We start from the raw sequence: 21422 nt of genomic DNA on the forward strand, positions 1-21422 counted from the left end.
CCATCATGCCCAGACGCCTGAAAGACACCTGGGTACCTTGGCGACTGTGGAGGAGGGGTAAACCCATCTAGCAGCAAGCGGGCCTGAGGTGGGAACTGCCGTCTGCCCTCTCCAACACAACCGCTGCAGACCATCCAGCTCAGAGGCATCCGATTGGGTACAAAGAGTTAGTCCCATTTTTCCCAAATCTGAGCCTGCTGCTAATTACTAGATCTGAAAGGCTATTAGTAAAACATCTTCACTTTTCATGAGCCCTGAAATTAAATGCCACATTTCCAATTAGTGTGGATAAATTGGTATAGTTAATAGATTAGCAGATATCTGTAGTTTTAAATAGTTTTAAAATTGACCAGGCTTTGAACTACCACCGATCTGGACTGATAAATAAAATGCATCAGGATGTGTCAGGAAACATATGGAAAAACAGAGGAAGCCGCACATCTGTGAATACTATGAAAGTTACACCATTTAAGAGATGAATGGCTCTCACTCGACAGGAACTTTTATGTCACCCACCGGCATAAAATCCTATTTCCGTATCTTCCTGAATCACTACACGGTCCTGAACAGAGAAATTAGGAGACTAAAACTCTCTCAAAACCGCACGCATGTTTGTCTGTTTTGTGAACTCTCCCCAGAAAAGTTAATTTGCTTTAAGCCTTTGCTAGGCCTCTACATAAGGGCATTTTCACATCAGGTTGCAAAGGTTGCAAATCTATTTCGGCGGAGATGAAAGGTTTAGTGATTTCCATCAAAGACGAGATAGCGCAGCCAGAATGCTGGCTTCTCAGCGCCTTTATAAGGGAACACAACACAGGGCGCCAAACGGAGAATTAGCACATTCCTACAGGTAGTCACAACGTGTGGCGAACCAGAACCGAAAATCAGAAAACGGTCAAAGGGGCTTTAGGACCACAAAAAACATGCCAGAGAAATCTGAAGTGGATGGAACAGAAAGGTTTGCCTGTTATGAACGAGGGAGGCCAGTGGCGCGCCTCAGAACGAGGGTTCGGCCCGGGGCGACTGCACGGAGGGAAGCCCTGGGGGGCTGTTTTGATTTGTCAGCTGTGACGAGCGAGTCCGCAGCCTTTCCCACAATCCCCTGCAGTGGGGAGATTCTCCCGCAATGCCCAGCAGGGGTGTGGGCGGAGCAAAAGGCCCTCCTGAAAAACTGCCACAGTTAAATGTGTAAAAGCTGAAGAGGTTTTTTTTTTTTTTTCAGTCTATCCGACAGAAATACAAAATGGAGCTCAGGAGACAGAAATGGAGTGACTGATTTGAGGCGGGAGGGAGGAAATGGGTTTCTCGGCCATTTCTACCTCCTCAGCAAGACTCCACCACAGAGAGCTGCTCCGTTATTTCTGTGCACCAAGTCCCTCTTATGCTACGCTGAGAGAGGCCTCTCTTCTCCAACCACCTCAGCCATGGTGCTAACACTTAAAAGTGCAAATAATTTAATCCGGTAAATCATACAAAATTGCCACTGAAACAATAAAAAATAACAGCAAAAGGAATTCTGCACAGACATTTGAGGTTTCTTTAAGACGACAACGCAACACTAGCTAGATGAAATGTGAACAAAGGAGCCCTGAGATGGTTGATCTGAAAAAGGCCTGCGTGTAATCGCCCTGATAGGTCGGTTCTTTATGGCGCATGGAATCAGCGCCACCGTGCTCCAAGGGATGCTTTTCCACACCACCATGTTCCCCGTCCCGCCCCCACGTAATTCCAGCTTGTAGATGGTGGATATCAGACTCCTTGTGGCGCCTCATTAACAGTGGAAGAAGAATGGCTCTGGTTCGCATCATCTCATTCCTCTTACACAGCTCAAGTGTCAACTGGATCTATACTGAAGCATATTAAGTTTAAGTACCTCGCTCAGGGGTAAAACAACAGTGACCCACCTGGGAATACAAACCTTTGGGGTACAAGCCCAGTGCTAAAAGCTCAGGAGGTAAGAGCAGGTTCGATTCTGTCCTGGGAGAGTCAAAGTGTCCCAGAGGAAGACACCTAACCCCAAAATTCTCCTGATGAGCTGGTTGGTGCCTTGCAGGGCAGCCAATCAGCATTGGTGTGCAAGTGTGTGTGTGATTGGGTAGATGACTGGGACATGCAAGGTTGGTGGTTCGATCCCCGGTGTGGCCACAATAAGATCCGCGCAGCCGTTGGGCCCTTAAGCAAGGCCCTTAACCCTGCATTGCTCCTGGGGAGGATTGTCTCCTGCTTAGTCTAATCAACTGTACGTCGCTCTGGATAAGAGCATCGGCCAAATGCCATGTAATAATGTAATGTATATAAATGCCAACCATTTACCATTTATCAAGCCCAGTTCCGCAACTGCCTCCCTACCCGTCTGTCATGTTCAGCAGCACCATTATAAATTCCAGCAATGTCATCACAACAGTGTAGAAGGGCCCATTTCTAGCACACGTGTGCCTTCTGCTCATTTCACACGTGTGCTTTCAGCCCATTTTGGCTGACATGTTTGTTTATTGGCACTGTAAACACCACATTCTAATCACACCCAAACTAGCTGTGAGGAAATTCTGCTTTCGAAGGAAACTTGTGACAGTTGTTGCGAAAGAACAGCGATCATCTGCTTTCAGTCCTGGGCTCATGCTAATAAAAATCTAAATTCCCCTTCATATGATAAGTTTGCATTTCCCAATGCCAGGGTAGAGGCGAGTAAGACTTAAATGGTTATAAGGCAGAAAACATTTGCAGCAGAGTCAGAAACCTCACCCTAACGAAAATTAAACAAGACAAAAAAAACAAAAAACTCCAACATAAAGAAACAGGATGTCTGGATTTGGCAGAGAGAACACTGTGGTCTGCAAATTCAGAACTCTCATGTCATGGCCTCTTTGTTTTAGGAGGAATGGCATGAGAGCCTAATTCTGAATGATTAATAATTAATAATTCTGAATGATAATTAACTGGATTACTGGATGATACTATTAGCAGGGAAAGAAAACCAACCTGTAACCTGACATTCAGGGCTGGCTGTTAAGGGCAACCAGGGTAAAAACCCACAATCAGATAGCTAACTCTGTGTGGTGATGTGTGGTGAGCATTCTGGCACAAAATGGCCGGACGCTTTCCCTGAGCAGTACCCAGAGAAGATGAGCTCTTCACTCTGACCGTCAACTCCTGCAAGAACACAGTTTTACAGCAGCGAGTAAAATGGTCTTTTTTGCGTTAAGTGGTCTAGACATCTACCGCCCCACCGTCTAGACTAATCTTCAGGAGTTAAACATTTGCTTCTGAGCTTCATGCGGTCCTCTGGTTACAGGGCCATCAGGCGGTCGTAGCAGCACTGAGTCGGGCTCCCGAGCTTCACAACGAGCAGTAAATCTGCTTCTTATTCAGCGTTTCTCCCCCACTCTGTGTGCAGGCCTGCTCACTGCATGCTCCTGCACACGCACCTCTCGCCTGATGCGACATTGTACGTTTCTCCATTATTATAATCCGATTTTCACACGTTTTTTTAAAAGTTTTATTATTTTTTTAATGGGAAATAAACCTAAAAAATTCCCTGATTTTTAAATAAAATGTTAAATCCAAAAAGAATGAACCATAAGTACATTTTCCTTCTCCGTACAAAATTCCAATGGGGAACAAAAGTCCATGTACATAATAATCGTGGATTACCGTCTGATCTTTTTGCAATGTAGTTGGGCTTGGCATGCGTTTTCACCGTCTGAACTCTGGGTAAGTGTCGTTGCTGCGGACAGGCTGTGCTTATTAGAGCAGTGCTGCACACGGTAACCATGACGCACAGATCATTCATGGCAAACTGGATCATTTAATGCACTTGATGGCAGTGGCGGTGAGAATCTAGTAGCGATGCTGAATATCACCCTTCATTGTGCAAACAGCTGCCGAATATCACCCTTCATTGTGCAAACAGCTGCCGAATATCACCCTTCATTGTGCAAACAGCTGCCGAATATCACCCTTCGTTGTGCAAACAGCAAAATAAAAACGACAAGACAAGGCAACTCAAAAAGCACCTCCGGCAGGTACCCCTAAACGGAAATATCCGCAACCCTTCCGGTACAATTCTAAAACTCTAACGCCGCTCCAGTTTGTGAAAACAGTCTCACAACACCTGGCGTCATTTTCTTTGAAGAGAAACCCCGGGAGCGGAGGCTGATGGAAAGCCAGTGGTGCATATTTCCGCTGCGTAATCCCACCGGGCACATGGAGGACCGCAGAAATAAACAAACTCCACGGGGGCGGGCGGTGCACGGGAAAAACGATAACGGGGGTCTGGGCATTGCGGTCTCTTCAGGGCGGGGGAGGGCAGTCCCCGCTCTATTAAACCGCAGGTCCTGTGCTTCCTGCCTCTGGACTGAAGCTCTGGGTAGGAGCCCGTGCCGCCAGGGGAGGGGGGGTCAGGGGTCAGTGCAGGAGTGCATGAGGCCCGGAGGAAGGCGGTCTGTGATTGATAGGCCAGTCAACGGCGTCAATTCCCCCAACAACCGTCCTGCATCGTCTCCGGACACCAGTGGAGAAGGGGAATAAAATTTGGCCCTTATTTACGGCAGGACAACGGATGGTGCGGGGTTCCCGGTTCAAACAGAAGGTCCGGGGCTCTGGAGGGGGTTTTGCAGGGGAAAGCCTGCCCCTCACGCTGGAGAGGGGAGGACAGGTCAGTTTGGGGATGGGGGGGTATAGGGAAAGAAAATTGGTGGACTCCCTCCTCCTCCCCCCCCCTTCCTCCTCCCCCTGGAGGCTCCATGAATTGAACAGGGCCCTCCTTGGACAGAGACCCCCAACAGCTGTCACACTGCACCGGGCTGGAAGCGTGCTGCCCTGGCCTCTCCATTCAGACTAGGGATAGGACGCTTAATCTGGGTATTATACAGCACCCTCCGGGGCCAGGGGTGGGGAGACGGGCCCTGAGACGGCCACAGATCAATACTGCGGGGCCCGCTTCCCTCCTGTTACCTCTACAGATCAGAGAGCTCAAGTCACCAGAGGAAAGTCAGCGCCGGGCGTTCCAACATGGTGCTGGTAGCTGGTGAGCCTTTAGCGGCAGATTTGAGCCAGACCCCGACTTCCTCTGCCATCGAGTCTGGGGAGCGGCTCCTTTACTTGCGGTAAAGGTTGTGGTGCGCAGAGGGTAAAGGTTGTGGTGCGGGGAGGGTAAAGGTTGTGGTGCGGGGAGGGTAAAGGTTGTGGTGCGGGGAGGGTAAAGGTTGTGGTGCGCAGAGGGTAAAGGTTGTGGTGCGCAGAGGGTAAAGGTTGTGGTGCGCAGAGGGTAAAGGTTGTGGTGCGCAGAGGGTAAAGGTTGTGGTGCGCAGAGGGTAAAGGTTGTGGTGCGGGGAGGGTAAAGGTTGTGGTGCGGGGAGGGTAAAGGTTGTGGTGCGCAGAGGGTAAAGGTTGTGGTGCGCAGAGGGTAAAGGTTGTGGTGCGCAGAGGGTAAAGGTTGTGGTGCGGGGAGGGTGTGCATCGATAGGGGGTTCAAAGGGCACAGGGCCGTCCAATTTATGCCAGGTTTGACCCCCAATTGACCTCTTCACCCCCTTTTCCTTTGACCTGGAAATTATTTTAGTTGACTTCCCGACTCTAAAAAAACATTTACCAAGAGACGGGGGACACTGTTGGACAGGGGAGGGAAAAAAAGAGGGGGGTGGGCAGAATTATTATTTCTGGCCAATTATCTGCGCCCGAGATCAGCGGACGGTTCCAACTGGACGACCTCGGCCGAGCTCTTGGCCCCACATGGAGGGGGAAGCGTTCACGGCGCTGTCGGACGAGAAGGGATTTAAAGCTCTGAACGCTTCACTTCCAAACCAGAAGGAAAAGGAATGACTCTGTTTGGAGCACTTCCTCTTGATGAGAAACACCACATCCTCACAGGCGGGAGCAGAGGGGCCGGGAGGACGTCAGCCGTGAGCGTGCAGCCCTCCCCCAATCCACTGAGCCCCTCCCCCAATCCACTGAGCCCCTCCCCCGATCCACTGAGCCCCTCCCCCGATCCACTGAGCCCCTCCCCAATCCACTGAGCCCCTCCCCCAATCCACTGAGCCCCTCCCCCGATCCACTGAGCCCCTCCCCCGATCCACTGAGCCCCTCCCCCGATCCACTGAGCCCCTCCCCCGATCCACTGAGCCCCTCCCCCGATCCACTGAGCCCCTCCCCCAATCCACTGAGCCCCTCCCCAATCCACTGAGCCCCTCCCCAATCCACTGAGCCCCTCCCCCAATCCACTGAGCCCCTCCCCGATCCAGTGAGCCCCTCCCCCAATCCACTGAGCCCCTCCCCGATCCACTGAGCCCCTCCCCCGATCCACTGAGCCCCTCCCCCGATCCACTGAGCCCCTCCCCCGATCCACTGAGCCCCTCCCCCGATCCACTGAGCCCCTCCCCCGATCCACTGAGCCCCTCCCCCGATCCACTGAGCCCCTCCCCCGATCCACTGAGCCCCTCCCCCGATAAACCGAGGTCCTTGAGAGCAGTAAAGCACACAGCGCCCCTCAAACCGAGGGCACGTCCTCCAGAGCAGATCGCTGGGAGACCAGCCGCAGAGCTACTTCTGAAGTGCGGAACACGCAGACGGTTTTCATGATCTCCTGATCAGGGCGGCCTGTAGCGTAGTTGTTAAGGTAAATGACTGGGACCCGCAAGGTTGGCAGTTCGATCCCTGGTGTAGCCATAATAACATGTAGTTAACAGCCAACAGCTGTTGGGCCGTTGAGCAAGGCCCTTAACCCTGCATTGCTGCAGGGGAGGATTGTCTCCTGCTTAGTCAAATCACCTGTAAGTCGCTTGGATGAAAGTGTCAGCCAAATGCCAATAATGTAATGATCCGCGGGGCGGCCCATGCAGGCTTTGTTCTAACACGGCAGTGGTGCTGCACAAAGATGGCAGTTTCAAAGCCGGAGTCTCAGCATTGAGTTTGACGAAGCTCTTCGCCTCCTCAGAAGTCTGAGCTCCCCTTATTGACGTATTCGCTTCCGACTCCACGAGTTCAGCAGGCGTGATCTCCGGACGCATTTCTCTCAGGAAAAGTGCTCTGGGAATTAGACGCTTGCGTCGGGGCGGAGGTTAAACACTCAGCTGAAGTTCAGTCATGTTAGTAATAAGCCACAAGCCTGACGCTTCTTCCATTAATGCAGGACTATGCATGTGCTTATCTACCAGCTGTTGTTACAGATTACAGATCAAATCGATGGTACACTTCCTGAACCTTCGGATCCCAGATTGGTTTCTCTGCGCGATAAAATTAAAGGAAGCTTCAGGGTCGGATTCACAAAGTTTACCTGGGATGTTCATGCCCCACAGCCGAGATGATCAGAGTTTAACTTTCAGTTTCTGTTAAGAGACTGAAAAGTTCTTGTGACTTTTCTCCCGTTTTTGACAGGGAGAATAGAAGCCCTGACTCAAAGCCGTTGATGTTTTCCCTGAACAGTCGCAGGATCAGTGCAGAGCTGGGGAACATGCATGTACCCCCTGACCAAGCAGTGCATTCCAGGGGAGTATTTTAAATCGCGTATGGATACCAAGTGTTTATTCCTCCCTTCCTTTAGGTACAAGGCATAAACACAGACACGCTACTGCTCGCCACAGAAAGTTGCCATTGTTGAATAACTTAATAGCTTTAATAAACACAAAGTCCAAACTCAAAGACAATACAGGCACTGTATTGACTGATATAATGCATAGCACTTGCAAAAACATTTAATAGCGACTGAATAGAATTTGTATGTTACAAATCATTCTCAACAAGGCAGTGGTGTTCAATGCAAAACATTTATTTTTATATGTTTATGTCTTCAAAACCAAGTTAAGTTTGGAAGAGAGCCTATACCTAAATTATCAGTAAGTTATGTTACAAGCTATGCACCCTGTGCAACAATGGCACCCTGTGCACCAGTGGAAATTACCGACTGCTATACCAGGGCCCCTCTTTCAGTGTGGGACCAGACTGTGTACCAAGATACCAATGGTAGAAACTACATTTCCCATCAGCCCCTCAGCCACACCCCCTAACCCACCCACTTTCATTACTCCCTTATTTCCTGACATGTCCACATTGATACATCTGGCAGCTGCTGAGCCATCCCTGAGAGAACAGCACACATGCAGGCGCACACAGGTAATGCAGGCATGTACACGCACGCACGCACGCACGCAGGCACGCAGGCACGCAGGCACGCAGGCACGCACGCACGCACGCACGCACGCACCTCAGTACAGCAGACTAACCTCGGGTGAAGGTCAGGTCATTCGCCAAGCCAGCCCACAACCCTCCTACTGCTGTTCCCTGACACCCTGTCTGCCGGTCTGCTACCCAACCCCCCCGCAGGATGGAGGAAAGGTCACCCGACAGGGGTGCCAGGAATAGTGCTTCCACAACGGGACATGCACCCCTCCGAGCGGAAAAGGAATCTTGGGTTGCAGTATGGGGAAGGGGTGTCCTGACAACGGTATCCTCAAAAAGCCCAGGTTGGTTTTTTAATTTATTTATTAAAAATAAAAAGCCTCAAAACAATGTTGTCAGGGTGATCTTGTGGGCAGATTTCTGCCTCTACCAGCCGTGGGAGAAAGTCCCCGTGACTCTGTCCCTGTGACTCTGTCCCTGTGACTCTGTCACTGTGACTCTGTCACTGTGACTCTGTCACTGTGACTCTGTCACTGTGACTCTGTCACTGTGACTCTGTCACTGTGACTCTGTCACTGTGACTCTCACTGTGACTCTCACTGTGACTCTCACTGTGACTCTCACTGTGACTCTCACTGTGACTCACACTGTGACTCACACTGTGACTCACACTGTGACTCACACTGTGACTCACACTGTGACTCACACTCACACACACACAGTGTAAATGCTGGAGGAACCGCAGTACTCCAGCGGACATGTGGTATCAAATAAATCAGCAGAAAGCAGAGCGATTATAGATCATGGCACCTAGCACCGCAGGCTGGACAGACACATCTAACGAATCGGCAACAGGTGAGAGTGTGCCGGGGCCAAAATCCCACCAGGCCAGGAGGCACTGGAAGGGGCTTACCCACAGACTGCTAGCGCCTGGCGCCAGAGCCCCCCCTCACTCCTGCCAGCCGGGCAGCTGGTCAGAGCCATACCACCTGTCCCTGGATCATCCACCGGGCGTCAGGCTGCCTCCCTGGCCACAGAACACGAGAGAACGTACAAAACCAGAAATAAATACTCCATTCACCCTTTGAAGAGTATATTCAGTGTTCTAGAGCATTCAATTACTGGTAGCGAGTGTAACAATAGCATTGGAATGTTCAGTTATCAACATTCTAATCACATATTTATGATGTCACATGTTAAAGACCCAATGGAACACTTATAGAGCATAGCTCTCCCTCACTGCTGAAAACAGCACCATCCTTAGCGCCTGCACACGTGTGCTTGCTCACATCAGCGAGGTCCAATAACACTGTGTACCATAATGCTTGTATGTTCATTAGCACTGCACGCCTGCATTAGAATTATGCTTCTTTAGCACATTTCCTCACCTTCACTTTGCTGGGATAAAAGAGCCAGCTTGGTTACGCAGGCCGACACTACATTATGTGTAAAAGCAAGGGAGCATTTCATGACAGACACACATCACTGGGCTGAACTGTCATTAGCTTGTGCTGTGTGCTCAGACATTAGGCCTACGATCTGTCCCGGGAGAAGCCACCTACAAACGCACATCTTTTATTGACACCAATTTAAAATGTGTTCTTCCCAGGCTACCGGATGGCATGGTTTCCGGGAGTGGACAGACCCCTAGGACAGTGACCCTGGGTCTGGAGGACAGTGCGTGCTCACCCATGCCACCCATAGCAGAGGCAGCAGCAACGAGCACAGCTGGCCAGCAGAACTGGGCGGTCCGACCTGGGAGGAAAGGGGAGGTGGAGTTTAAAGAATATCCCTTCCCTCACCAAACGAACACTCTGCCACGCACCGTGTCTTCACCCTTTGAAGGGTAGGCTCTTTGGAATGGCAGTGTTCTAGAACTCAAATGAGTTCAAATACCGGGAGTGATTGTGACATCAGCATTAGAATGCTCAGTTAAGAATACTGTAATACATTTGTGACCTCACACCTTAAAGGGTTAAACCAAATACATGCCAACTCTAAAGACAAATGCCTGTCACCTTTAAAAAACTAGATGACAAAACAAGTGGAAAATGAGGCAAACATAACTAATGGCCTTGGAGATGAGCACTCCCCGGCTCTCAGTATGGAGCCAGGAACAAAGGACGGCATTATGGGTCACCTTTCCAAATGTCAGCGCACCCCCCCCCGTCCTCACTCCGGCCCGGGTTACAGCCGAGTGCCCTGCAGTGACCTCTGACCTCCACGCGGTCCCAGGCCCGTGTGGCCCCACCGCAGGCAGAAGGGAGGAGTGGGCGGACGCCAGAGGAGCTCTGGGATGAGTTCACCGGAGTGTTCCCTTCCTGCCGTGGGGCCCCAGAGAGCAGAGCGGGGGGAGGGCTTTAATCACCCCTCAAGAGGCACGTCCCCAGGGAGGACTGCGCAAGCTTCCGGCACTTTCTCCCGAGCACAGAGAAGACCGCCGCTGGGGTGAGCAAAACACAGAGCCAAAAAATGAACTATCAATCACAGGGTTCCCCCACAGGGTTCTCTACTGAACATTCTAATGCTGATGTCACAATCACTGCTGGTCATGGAAAGCAGTGGAGTTCTAGAACACTGACTTTGAATTCTGAAAAAAGCATAACAGAAAAAAAACAGAAAACTCCTGCCTTCAGTCAGTGTCCGATAGAGACGATAACAGTGTCTCCTCAAAGGACAAGCCTGGCTCTCTTATCTCACACAGGGTTTTTTTGGGGGGTTTTCTTTCAAGGCCAATGCACAGCGATCAATATTTCACTCATAAAGCTCCCAATGGGGAGAGTCAGGGTTACCAGGAAGGACAATGTGGGGCGGGGTACGGGGTACAGAAACACAACCCCCCTCCTTACACAGCATGAGAATTGGGGGGTTCGCACAAATCCACTACCGTTCGATCCACAACTGGGGGCAGGAGGAGGACCACGTCGCTTTTGTACCTCCCATTAAGTACCACTTAGAGAGGAGTTCATTATATCCACACCCTCCACTTACAGAGGACTTAATTATATCCACACCCTGCCCTCCACTTACAGAGGAGTTCATTATATCCACACCCTCCACTTACAGAGGACTTCATTATATCCACACCCTACCCTCCACTTACAGGGGAGTTCATTATATCCACACCCTCCACTTATAGGGGACTTCATTATATCCACACCCTGCCCTCCACTTACAGGGGAGTTCATTATATCCACACCCTCCACTTATAGGGGAGTTCATTATATCCACACCCTGCCCTCCACCGCAAATGTCCCCAAGTCACCGCAGAACCACCCACACTTGCAGATCAATCTGCAGCCTTTTACTGACAATAAATAAACAACACTCAAAATGACTTATTGCGTATGCCGCTGTAACCGAGGGCAACAGGAAACACGTGCGAGCCATTCATCAACGACTATGCATGCACCCAAGGCTTTCTGGGTCGGCAGCACTAATGGTATTTCCATACGTACGTACCGCAGCAAGCTGGGGATTATTCACAGAGCTCCCTGAAAATGATCACTAAGTGCAACGCTGATTAATAGAAAAAGAAAATTGCAATTGAGATTTCTTCGTGAAACGCTCCAAATCTGTCTGAGCTCGCACGGCGCATCTCTCCTGAAACGAGCTGCAGAAATGCAGCCTGACACGGCTGCTCGAGTCAACAAAACCTGAAAGGCTTTCCTTCATGTTTTTGGGAGTTGTTAGGCGGGCTCCTTTTGACTTTCTTTCTGAGAAGCATTTAGGAATATAGGTCAGGGGTTTCAAATGTGGGTCTGTGCAGGGGACGTGAAGTGGTCAGGCGTCGAGAGGAAACGCATTTGGCGGTTCTCTCTGTGCGCGGGGAGACAGGGGGAGACAGGGGGAGACAGGGGGAGACAGGGGGAGACAGGGGGAGACAGGGGGAGACAGGGGGAGACAGGGGGAGACAGGGGGAGACAGGGGGAGACAGCCAAACCACTTTCACACACCCCCTTCTCCTAACGGAAGTATTTTGATTCAAAATTTGCGATGTGCGAAAAGCTGAACAGGTGATCTGCAAAGCAGGATAGACGAGGGACGAATCAGCACAGCCCTCGCAAACGACAGGAAGTGCCAGCATGTAGGACTTTCCTCAGCTCCAGGCTTAATCATAACATGCAGAACTGTAATCTTAGCGAGCTATCCTGCAAGAAATACAGCGTAGGGGGCAACTGAAAGGTTAGGTGTGTTTTATCTAAGGAATATCTTTAATATAATTTTTATTTTTTTATTTTTTATTATAGGCTGTGACATTATTCACTTGGTCATTTCCAAGATGGTATTTGGCAGACTCTTACTGTTCACGAGTCCTTATTGATGAGTCTGAGTAGAGGCTGGAGTCTTAAGTGCGACTCTGTGACTCGAGTCCCCATCACTGTGAACTGCTGCCAGCTGTTTTCATCCAATACATTCACCCAAAGCTGATCCATCAGCTAATGGACAAGAATGTTCTCTTCCTTCCCAAAGAGCTTCCACCTCCATCACCAATTAAGATAAAAAACTCTTCATAGGGACTCTATTAAGAAAAGGCTGTTTTTAAGGACTCATACAGAGAAGGCCTCTCTTTCACTCTCTCCCTCTTGCTCTCTCTCTCATGCGTTCTCTCTCCCCTCTTCCCCCCTCCCGCTCTCACCCCCTTTCCCCCATTCCCCCCATTCCCCCCATTCCCTCCATTCCACCCCCACCCCCAAATGCCCCTCCCCACCTCCGTCTCCAGAGTTAATTTTACACTGGCCCAGTTCTCTTTTTGGCCGACCTGAACTGTGCAGTGTGTTGGAGCGTCTGTTGGTCTGGGATGGGAGGGGGGGCGGGGGGTGTCAGCCGCCCCTATGCAGCGACACCCCAGGGTTCGGCTCTGACTAACGCCGCCGATGTTTTTGTTTCCCTGTTTCACGGAGCCAATCTCCATGGCATGCGTGTCCTCGCGGCGCGAGAGGGCCTCCTCTTCGCCGGCTAACTGGCTTCATTAGACACGCTGCAGCGCCATTTCAGCTGCCCCCCCCTCCCAAACCAACCACCCCGTTTCCCACAAGCTTTCTCACAGAGAGAGCTGCCCACGTCCAATTCTGGGGCTGTGGTGGGGTGAGATCCGAAAAACCCTAACTGGGTTCAATTAAATGAGACTGTACACGGCATCAGGACATGAGCGCACACTGTAACAATATGCCAACGTCAGAGAGCTTCGTGTTGACATCTTCATCAGTCCTTGGGGGGGGGGGGGGGGGGGGGGGAAATGGTGCATCATAATTCAATTCTCTTTGCCTTTCAGCCAAGACAAAGGAAGTGAGGAAGAAGTGAGCCATTATCCATCTCCAACTTTTCACAGGCCATCTGAATGAGAGGCATGGGAAAGCACAGCTTCAGAGACAGAATTTATCTCCACAGCATGGCAAAGCACTGCTTCAGAGGCAGAATTTATCTCCACAGCATGGCAAAGCACTGCTTCAGAGGCAGAATGTAACTCCACAGCATGGCAAAGCACTGCTTCAGGCCTGTAACCTTGTGGCTAAGGTACATGACTGGTTGGTGGTTCAATCCCCAGTGTAGCCATGATAAGAACAGCTGTTGGACCCTTGAGTATGGCCCTTAACCCCACATTGCTCCAGGGGAGATTGTATCCTACATAGTCTAATCAACTGTCACTTTGAACAAAAGAATCAGCTAAACCAATCATTATTATTATTATTATTATTATTATTACTCCTCGACAGCCTTGGTCTGAGTCATGTACAGCCCTCCGCGTCCCAAACCCTAAATGGAATGAGAGGGTCCCAGCCCGGGCCACAGAGAGGGTCCCAGCCCGGACCACAGAGGGTCCCAGCCCGGACCACAGAGAGCCCAGACGGGCCACAGAGGGTCCCAGCCCGGACCACAGAGAGGGTCCCAGCCCGGACCACAGAGAGGGTCCCAGCCCGGACCACAGAGGGCCCCAGCCCGGACCACAGAGGGCCCCAGCCCGGACCACAGAGAGGGTCCCAGCCCGGACCACAGAGAGGGTCCCAGCCCGGACCAGAGATCCCAGACGGGCCACAGAGAGGGTCCCAGCCCGGACCACAGAGAGCCCAGACGGGCCACAGAGAGGGCCCCAGCCCGGACCACAGAGAGCCCAGACGGACCACAGAGAGGGTCCCAGCCCGGACCACAGAGAGGGCCCCAGCCCGGACCACAGAGAGGGCCCCAGCCCGGACCAGAGAGCCCAGACGGGCTGTCGCTGGAACGTGCCTCGCGTCCAGCTGTCAGCCCACGTTACGGTAAGCCCCTCCAGCACGGGGGTCGGGGAGGGGGGCCGGAAAAGGCCTATTTCGGGGGGACCACACAAACAACGGCTCGATGTCAGGCATAGCTAGCCCACAACACCAGCTCCCGAGCGAGCCTGTCGATGGGCGAGCCTGTGGAAGGGCGAGCCTGTGGAAGGGCGAGCCTGTGGAAGGGCGAGCCTCTCTAAGGGCGAGCCTGTGGAAGGGCGAGCCTGTGGAAGGGCGAGCCTCTCTAAGGGCGAGCCTGTGGAAGGGCGAGCCTCTCTAAGGGCGAGCCTGTGGAAGGGCGAGCCTCTCTAAGGGCGAGCCTGTCTAAGGGCGAGCCTGTCTAAGGGCGAGCCTCTCTAAGGGCGAGCCTGTCTAAGGGCGAGCCTGTGGAAGGGCGAGCCTGTGGAAGGGCCACCGACAGTTTCACTGACGTTTCACAAGAGTGGTGTAAATAATAAGACCCGTAGGCTCGCATGCAGATCGGAATACACCCCGGAGAGAGCGGCAGAATGCACTGGAATGATAAACCACAGAGTAGCCAAAGGCATGAAGGGGGGCAATTATCATCGGCTGCAAAATTGGGGGGTAATAAGAACCAGATCAGGGGTGTTGGGGGGGGGAGGGGAAATCATCACTTGTGTTTTTTTTTTTTTTTACATAAATAAATAGCGGAATATCACAAGCTTAAGGGGGGGGGGGTGATGGTAAAGGAATGACATGACACTCAAACTCTTCCTACCTGGAGGTGCAATTCCATCCCTCAGCAAAGCCCAGAGAGAGGGAGAGAGGGATGTCTGTTCTCCACTTACTGGCCTAACCAGCTCAACCTGCAGACTGAAGACCTGCACACTGTCCTGAAGCAGACGCGCCTCTCACCGGAAGCACACATCCCTCACCATGCCTGCTCCTACCCCTCATCACCATGGCTGCTCCTATCCCTCATCACCATGGCTGCTCCTACCCCTCATCACCATGGCTGCTCCTATCCCTCATCACCATGGCTGCTCCTACCCCTCATCACCATGGCTGCTCCTATCCATCATCACCATGCCTGCTCCTACCCCTCATCACCATGGCTGCTCCTACCCCTCATCACCATGCCTGCTCCTACCCCTCATCACCATGCCTGCTCCTACCCCTCATCACCATGCCTGCTCCTACCCCTCATCACCATGCCTGCTCCTACCCCTCATCACCATGCCTGCTCCTACCCCTCATCACCATGGCTGCTCCTACCCCTCATCACCATGGCTGCTCCTACCCCTCATCACCATGCCTGCTCCTATCCATCATCGCCATGCCTGCTCCTACCCCTCATCACCATGCCTGCTCCTACCCCTCATCACCATGGCTGCTCCTACCCCTCATCACCATGGCTGCTCCTACCCCTCATCACTGTCTATCACACCAAGAGGAAGCCAAGTAACCCACTGGAACGATGAAGATTTGTGTCATCAAAGTTATTTATTGAGCTTTTAAACATAAAATTACCCAGTGAAATACAAAAACGAATTGTTCCAAGAGCAGGTATAATTGTTGAAACTCATTTTGCTCTCATGCCACTGAAAATTCAACACAAGTATAAAATTGACAGTTAATCAAATTTAAAAAGATTGCCAAATTTTTTACAAATAAATTCTCTCAATTCCGCTACGATGAGCACTCATTTACAAACAAAAATCATACGATCCCTCTTTCAACACCTATGGCCTATTCAAACTCAATCTATTTTAACAAATTAGGTGGACAAAATATATTTTTCTATCCTTTGATCATTACATTACATGTCATTTGGCTGATACTTTTATCCAAAGCGACTTACAGTTGATTAGACTAAGCAGCGACTTACAGTTGATTTGACTAAGCAGGAGATAATCCTCCCTTGGAGCAATGCAGGGTTAAGGGCCTTGCTCAAGGGCCCAACGGCTGTGCGGATCTTATTGTGGCTACACCGGGGATCTAACCGGGGAGAGGAATAAAAACAATCCAAATATATTTGCTAAATATATCAGGGAAGGCAAACATCCTGAATTACACACACACAAACCCGTCACAGGGGTAGCATCTATTTAAACAGAATGAAATACATGTCAGCAGTAGGAATGGACCTACATGAACACCATGCCGTGAGTGATCTCACAGGAGTGCTGTTCCAGTGAGTGCCCTGCCCTCAGCTGTTTGCCTCCCGCAAATTCCATTCCTGGGCTGTTAACATCGGCTAGCTCACCCACACACTTTTTATACCCCAATTTACACATGTCCGTCAGACGAACACACACCGGCACGTGGTCAAATGGCCTCGCGTTGCAAGTAAGAGAGCGGATCACAAATGCCTCTTTACTTTGCGAAGAATTTCATCTCGCTTGATTTATCATTTTCTGGAGTGAACTTTTAACTGTAGCTAATGCAAACCCGGATTTGTATGCAATTTAAATTACAACAATGATTTGTTTCCAATGCAGATAAATAAATATATAAAAATGCTTAACTGCGGTCATTCTAATCCCATACCAAGCAGGATTTAAAGTGACTGAACGGAAACAAAAATGACAAAAAGGACTATTATTCTTAACTGAAACTTATACTGGAGATTTCCCCCCTGATTTCCCTTTAGTACATACAGTTGAAGGCACATTTGCAATACCGCCAAACCCGCCACTACGGTCACAGTGTTAATGTTGAAGGCATAGGCTACATGAGGACAACACTACAGCCACTTAGGACCACGGTTTAAATGCATACAGTGGCCGTATGTATTTTTTTACGGAATAGCCTAACGTCATATAAACCGTTCAGATTAATACGTGAAATCTCTACGAAACAATAACTGTGCCACAACAGCGCTTATCGAAATGCTACCGCAACTTCTGGAGAACGATATTCGTCACAGATTATGCCACACTGTCAGTAGGCTGTCAGATACGAGCGAAGCAAATCTTCCTGAAATTTAAAAATCCTCTTTTTGACATTTGTAACCTATATGACAGCTGATTTCGGGTTTCGCGTTTTTAATTGACGCCAAACGACATGCTTGTTTACATCCAATAAATGGCAGCACTGATTCTAGCTATAAAAGATAACCTAATTATGGTATGATCTAAAGTACCGGCGGCTCAATTTGATGTTTACTTTTGTGCCCGTCATTATGAGTTGAATTTGACATGCCCTACGTCTTTCAAAGGCCGACCGCGGTGCTTCGCAAATGTTCCTGCATTCCAGTGTCAGGGAGACTGCTGTTTGAACATGTTGTAAACACAAGGTGTGAAAGTGTAGCCTCAAACCTACTGCTCAAGATTTAAGAGACGACAAATCTTGCGCATGTTTAGATATGAGGGAGAGAATTTTCACGTAACGTGTGTGTATTCGAGGCTATCGACATTCTTTCCGTTTTAAAATCGTTATTTTGATCAACCATTACGGTGGTTGTAAAAGCCCCACGAGGGTAACGGAACGAACTCAGGTGCGAGTGCATATGGAAATTAGCATTGACAAGTTAAAAACATTGAATGACTTCAGATTTTATCTTTACAATTTCTTACCATTTTATGCATTAAGCTATATTGCATTTATATATCCTAACTATTCTCAATGTTGGTAAAATACCTCTATCATAGATGGTTTTATCTTACGAATCTGGTTTAACGTTACATAGAAAGCAGGTTAATATGTAATCAATAATAACGTGAAACAATTATCCTTACAAAACAGACTTGAGCACGTATACAGCGAGAATCGTGGTTCTTTGGGAATAAGCGGTATTGTAGAGTGTGCGCGAAATTCACTCTACCAGTGATCCCCATGTCAAAAAGTGCAGCAATGTTACGCTTAAATGTGTTAAACAGCTGTATTAAAAGCCACAGTCTCTCCAAAGTTGCACTTACCTCGACAGCGAAACATCAAAGCAATGATAGTGCCATAAAACAGCGCAACAAGCTGCATTTTGGAGCTCTTCTCTCAAAGTTCTGATTTAGCAAAGGCTCTTTTAGTTCCTTCAGTGAAGACCTGTCTTGGTCCTGAAGTTTCAACGAACCACCGGCGCCTGTAACTCCACGACCGCTACGGCCGCCTCCTACATGTTATGCCTTTCTCCTCCACTGCTGGAGAGATCAAAAGAAGCATTGGACTGTACCAAATTCGAAAAGGGGGATACTGACTTGTATTACAAAATGGTTCTAAATGTCCGTCGATAGCCAACCCTCGCGCTTTCCGCGCCGTGTATTCAATACTTGCAAGCATTATACTGAAGTATAATCCAATGTTTACATTTTCCATTTGTTTTTTAAAGTAACAGTCCGCACGTGTAAATCCCCCCGCATCCCGGGGGTGTGTTTCACCGCTCGTTGTGTCACTTCCAAAGTTACAATGTCTTTTTAAAGTTTGGTGGTCTAAAGATTAAAGGGTGTTTTCGGGGAACTCGGAAGGCATGTTGACGCTTGAATCGCTGTTTTCGCGTCTTTCCCCTCCTCTGTTCACGTTGCAGTTGGTTACAGCTAAAAGCATTCGGCTATACTTCTAAATGTGGTGTGCATGTTTAAGCATCAAGGTGTCGAATCTTTTGTGTTGTCTCATGTTTCTATTCCATGTTTTCGTTCTCTTCTGTGTGAACAATCAAGTGGTCAGAGTAATGTTTGTTAAATTCTACTTAGACCATGGAGCAAAACTGTGTTTATGACACAGACTCCATTGCATGCGCTTGCTTCAGTCTAATGAAGGTCTTTGTTGTGTCATAATTTATTTGATGAATATTTGAAGAATTAGCAGAAATTATTACAATTTATTTCAAGTTGACTCCAAACAGTTACACTTTTGATAGTTCATAATTGTAGAGTATTGTTTTGCTTTGTTCTGTTTTTGTTGCATATATATATACAGTATATATATATATACACTCACTCACTCACTCACTCACTCACTCACTCACTCACTCACTCACTCACTCACAGCAATTGGCTGACATGCAAGGCACCAACCAGCTTGTCAGGAGCAATTGGGGGTTAGGTGTCTTGCTTAGGGACACTTTGACACACCCAGGGTGGGATTGAACCGTTAACCCTCCGACTGCCAGACAACTGCTCTTACCGCTTGATCCAATGTTGCCCCATGTTGCCCCATGTGTAATGTGTAGGCTAATTGTTCATTAATTTCCTTTTTAAAATAGCTAGAACTTCAAGATGATATATTTGCAGGCTTGTAAAATGGAAATTGGAAGCCAAATGAATTCCGTGCAATTCAGACTTGGTATTCTACCAATGAAATTAATTAACTTCGAAAAACATATATATATATATATATATATATATATATATATATATATATATATATATATTATATATTATATATATATATCTATATATATATTGGTTCGGTGTTTGTCCCAGAAACCGAATATTGGCATTGTTTCAGTGTGCAGGTCCAGGCTGGTTGCAGAAGATACTTTAATTAAATACGTGATTAATGATTCTCCAAATGGAGCGATTGCATAAGTCAACAGGGCATTACTTTGCTTTTAAGTCCATGCTGTAGTTAACCGCAGCCCTGCCTGCGATATGCCTGTGCCTTTGACCATGCGACACGCACCCTGCCCTGTTTTTGCTCACTCCTCTGAAACATGCCTCTGTGATTTATGAATGGGAAGCTGTATATGGAAGATTATACCTGGAGTCACTTTCCTTTTGATCATGACGGCATGGCCGTCCTTGCCTCTCTGTTCACTGAAGACCATTACATTTTTGGTTAAAGGAGAATAGTTGTTGTGTTGTCAGTGTGGTGTAAGCCAGTAATTTTTAATGACCTTTTCGTGAATTGACATACTTTGTGTTGAGTAAGCACATTTCATTTAACTTCTGGATATTTCGGAGTAGTGAGTGTAAAAAAAAAAAAACCATACAAAATTCAAAATACATTTTTGACTTCATTCCAGAATTGAAAGAAAGAAATGAAGAAATATTCTAGCTATAAAATACGTTTTCATGAGATGAGCTCTTGTCAATCACAAAATGTCTTTTTAAACCTAAAAAAATTCTAAACAAATTCAAATTTTGGCTCAACATCAAAACTTGAAATGTTCTTAAAAGCTAGAACAGGAAATCTTTCTCTTTCTCTCTCAGTTCAAAAGTGATTTAATGGCATGACAAGTTTACACTTATGTTGTCAAAGAATATGAAAAAAACAATTCAGTACACAATATACAGTGCAGTCCATAAGTATTTGGACATAAGTGTTCTATGAGTAAGGGTGAACTTAACAAGTAGCATATAAGCCAAACATTTCTTAACTGTCGGTAAAGTTACAAGTTTTCGCATTTTCCTCTGTCAGAGTAGTGCTCAAGAGTGCTTGCCAAAACATCACATAGACTCTATAGCCTGATCTCAAACATTCAGTCAATGACTCACATTGAAATAATACATTACAAATAATGTAATAACATTATTAGGTAAAGATTACAATTTTACAAATTATATAAATTTACCATAAAAAGCCCCTTAGTGCATCTCTGATTGTTTGGTTGTAATGTTAGACTAACTGTTTGGTGAAGCTGCCCAGCAGAGGCAGGTTCTGGACAACCCAGCTGTGGAGTAATGGGATATTTTTGGGAAAGTCTTGCTCTTTTTCCGTTGTACAGTCCAGTTCCAGCTCTACCCCCCTGCAGCTTGGTGGCTGCAGCCAAGTTGGACATTGTAAGGAGGATTGAAGATGCCCACTTGGGTGATCGGGTTGCTGATAACGCTCCACCCAATCGTCCTGGAAGTGGTTCAGTCTCAGGTCCTGTCCTGGGATCACGCCTCGCCCCTGGCCTGCCACCCTGCATTCTGGTGGCCCACTGTCAAGGAAGATACCGCAGAATGTGTTGCCGCCTGTGTCACCTATACCAGGTCCAAGACAACTAACCTATGACCCAGCAGTTTGTTGCAACCCCTGTGTATACCCTTTGTTGCAACCCATGTTCCCACATTGCTCTGTACTTTGTTCCTAGACTTCCTAACGCTGGTGGTATCACTGTCATTCTCACCATTGTTGATCGCTTTTCCAAGTCCACGTCATCCACTTCGTCGCCCTACC

General features: G+C 48.5%; 1 protein-coding gene across 4 annotated transcripts in view; it reads right to left on the minus strand.

Moving 5' to 3' along the window:
* The window catches only part of LOC133111189 (low-density lipoprotein receptor-related protein 4-like), a 120424-nt gene extending 101999 nt beyond the window's left edge, over positions 1-18425 (minus strand). For all 4 annotated transcript variants that reach the window (XM_061221356.1, XM_061221355.1, XM_061221358.1 and 1 more), the window contains exon 1: positions 18245-18425. In XM_061221356.1, coding sequence (XP_061077340.1) covers positions 18245-18302 — 58 coding nt within the window. In that variant the 5' untranslated portion in view covers positions 18303-18425. The remainder of the gene's footprint in view (positions 1-18244) is intronic.
* Between the last annotated feature and the right edge of the window lie 2997 nt (positions 18426-21422).

The sequence above is a fragment of the Conger conger genome, chromosome 15 (genome assembly GCF_963514075.1).
Source record: "Conger conger chromosome 15, fConCon1.1, whole genome shotgun sequence".
Classification (NCBI taxonomy): domain Eukaryota; kingdom Metazoa; phylum Chordata; class Actinopteri; order Anguilliformes; family Congridae; genus Conger; species Conger conger.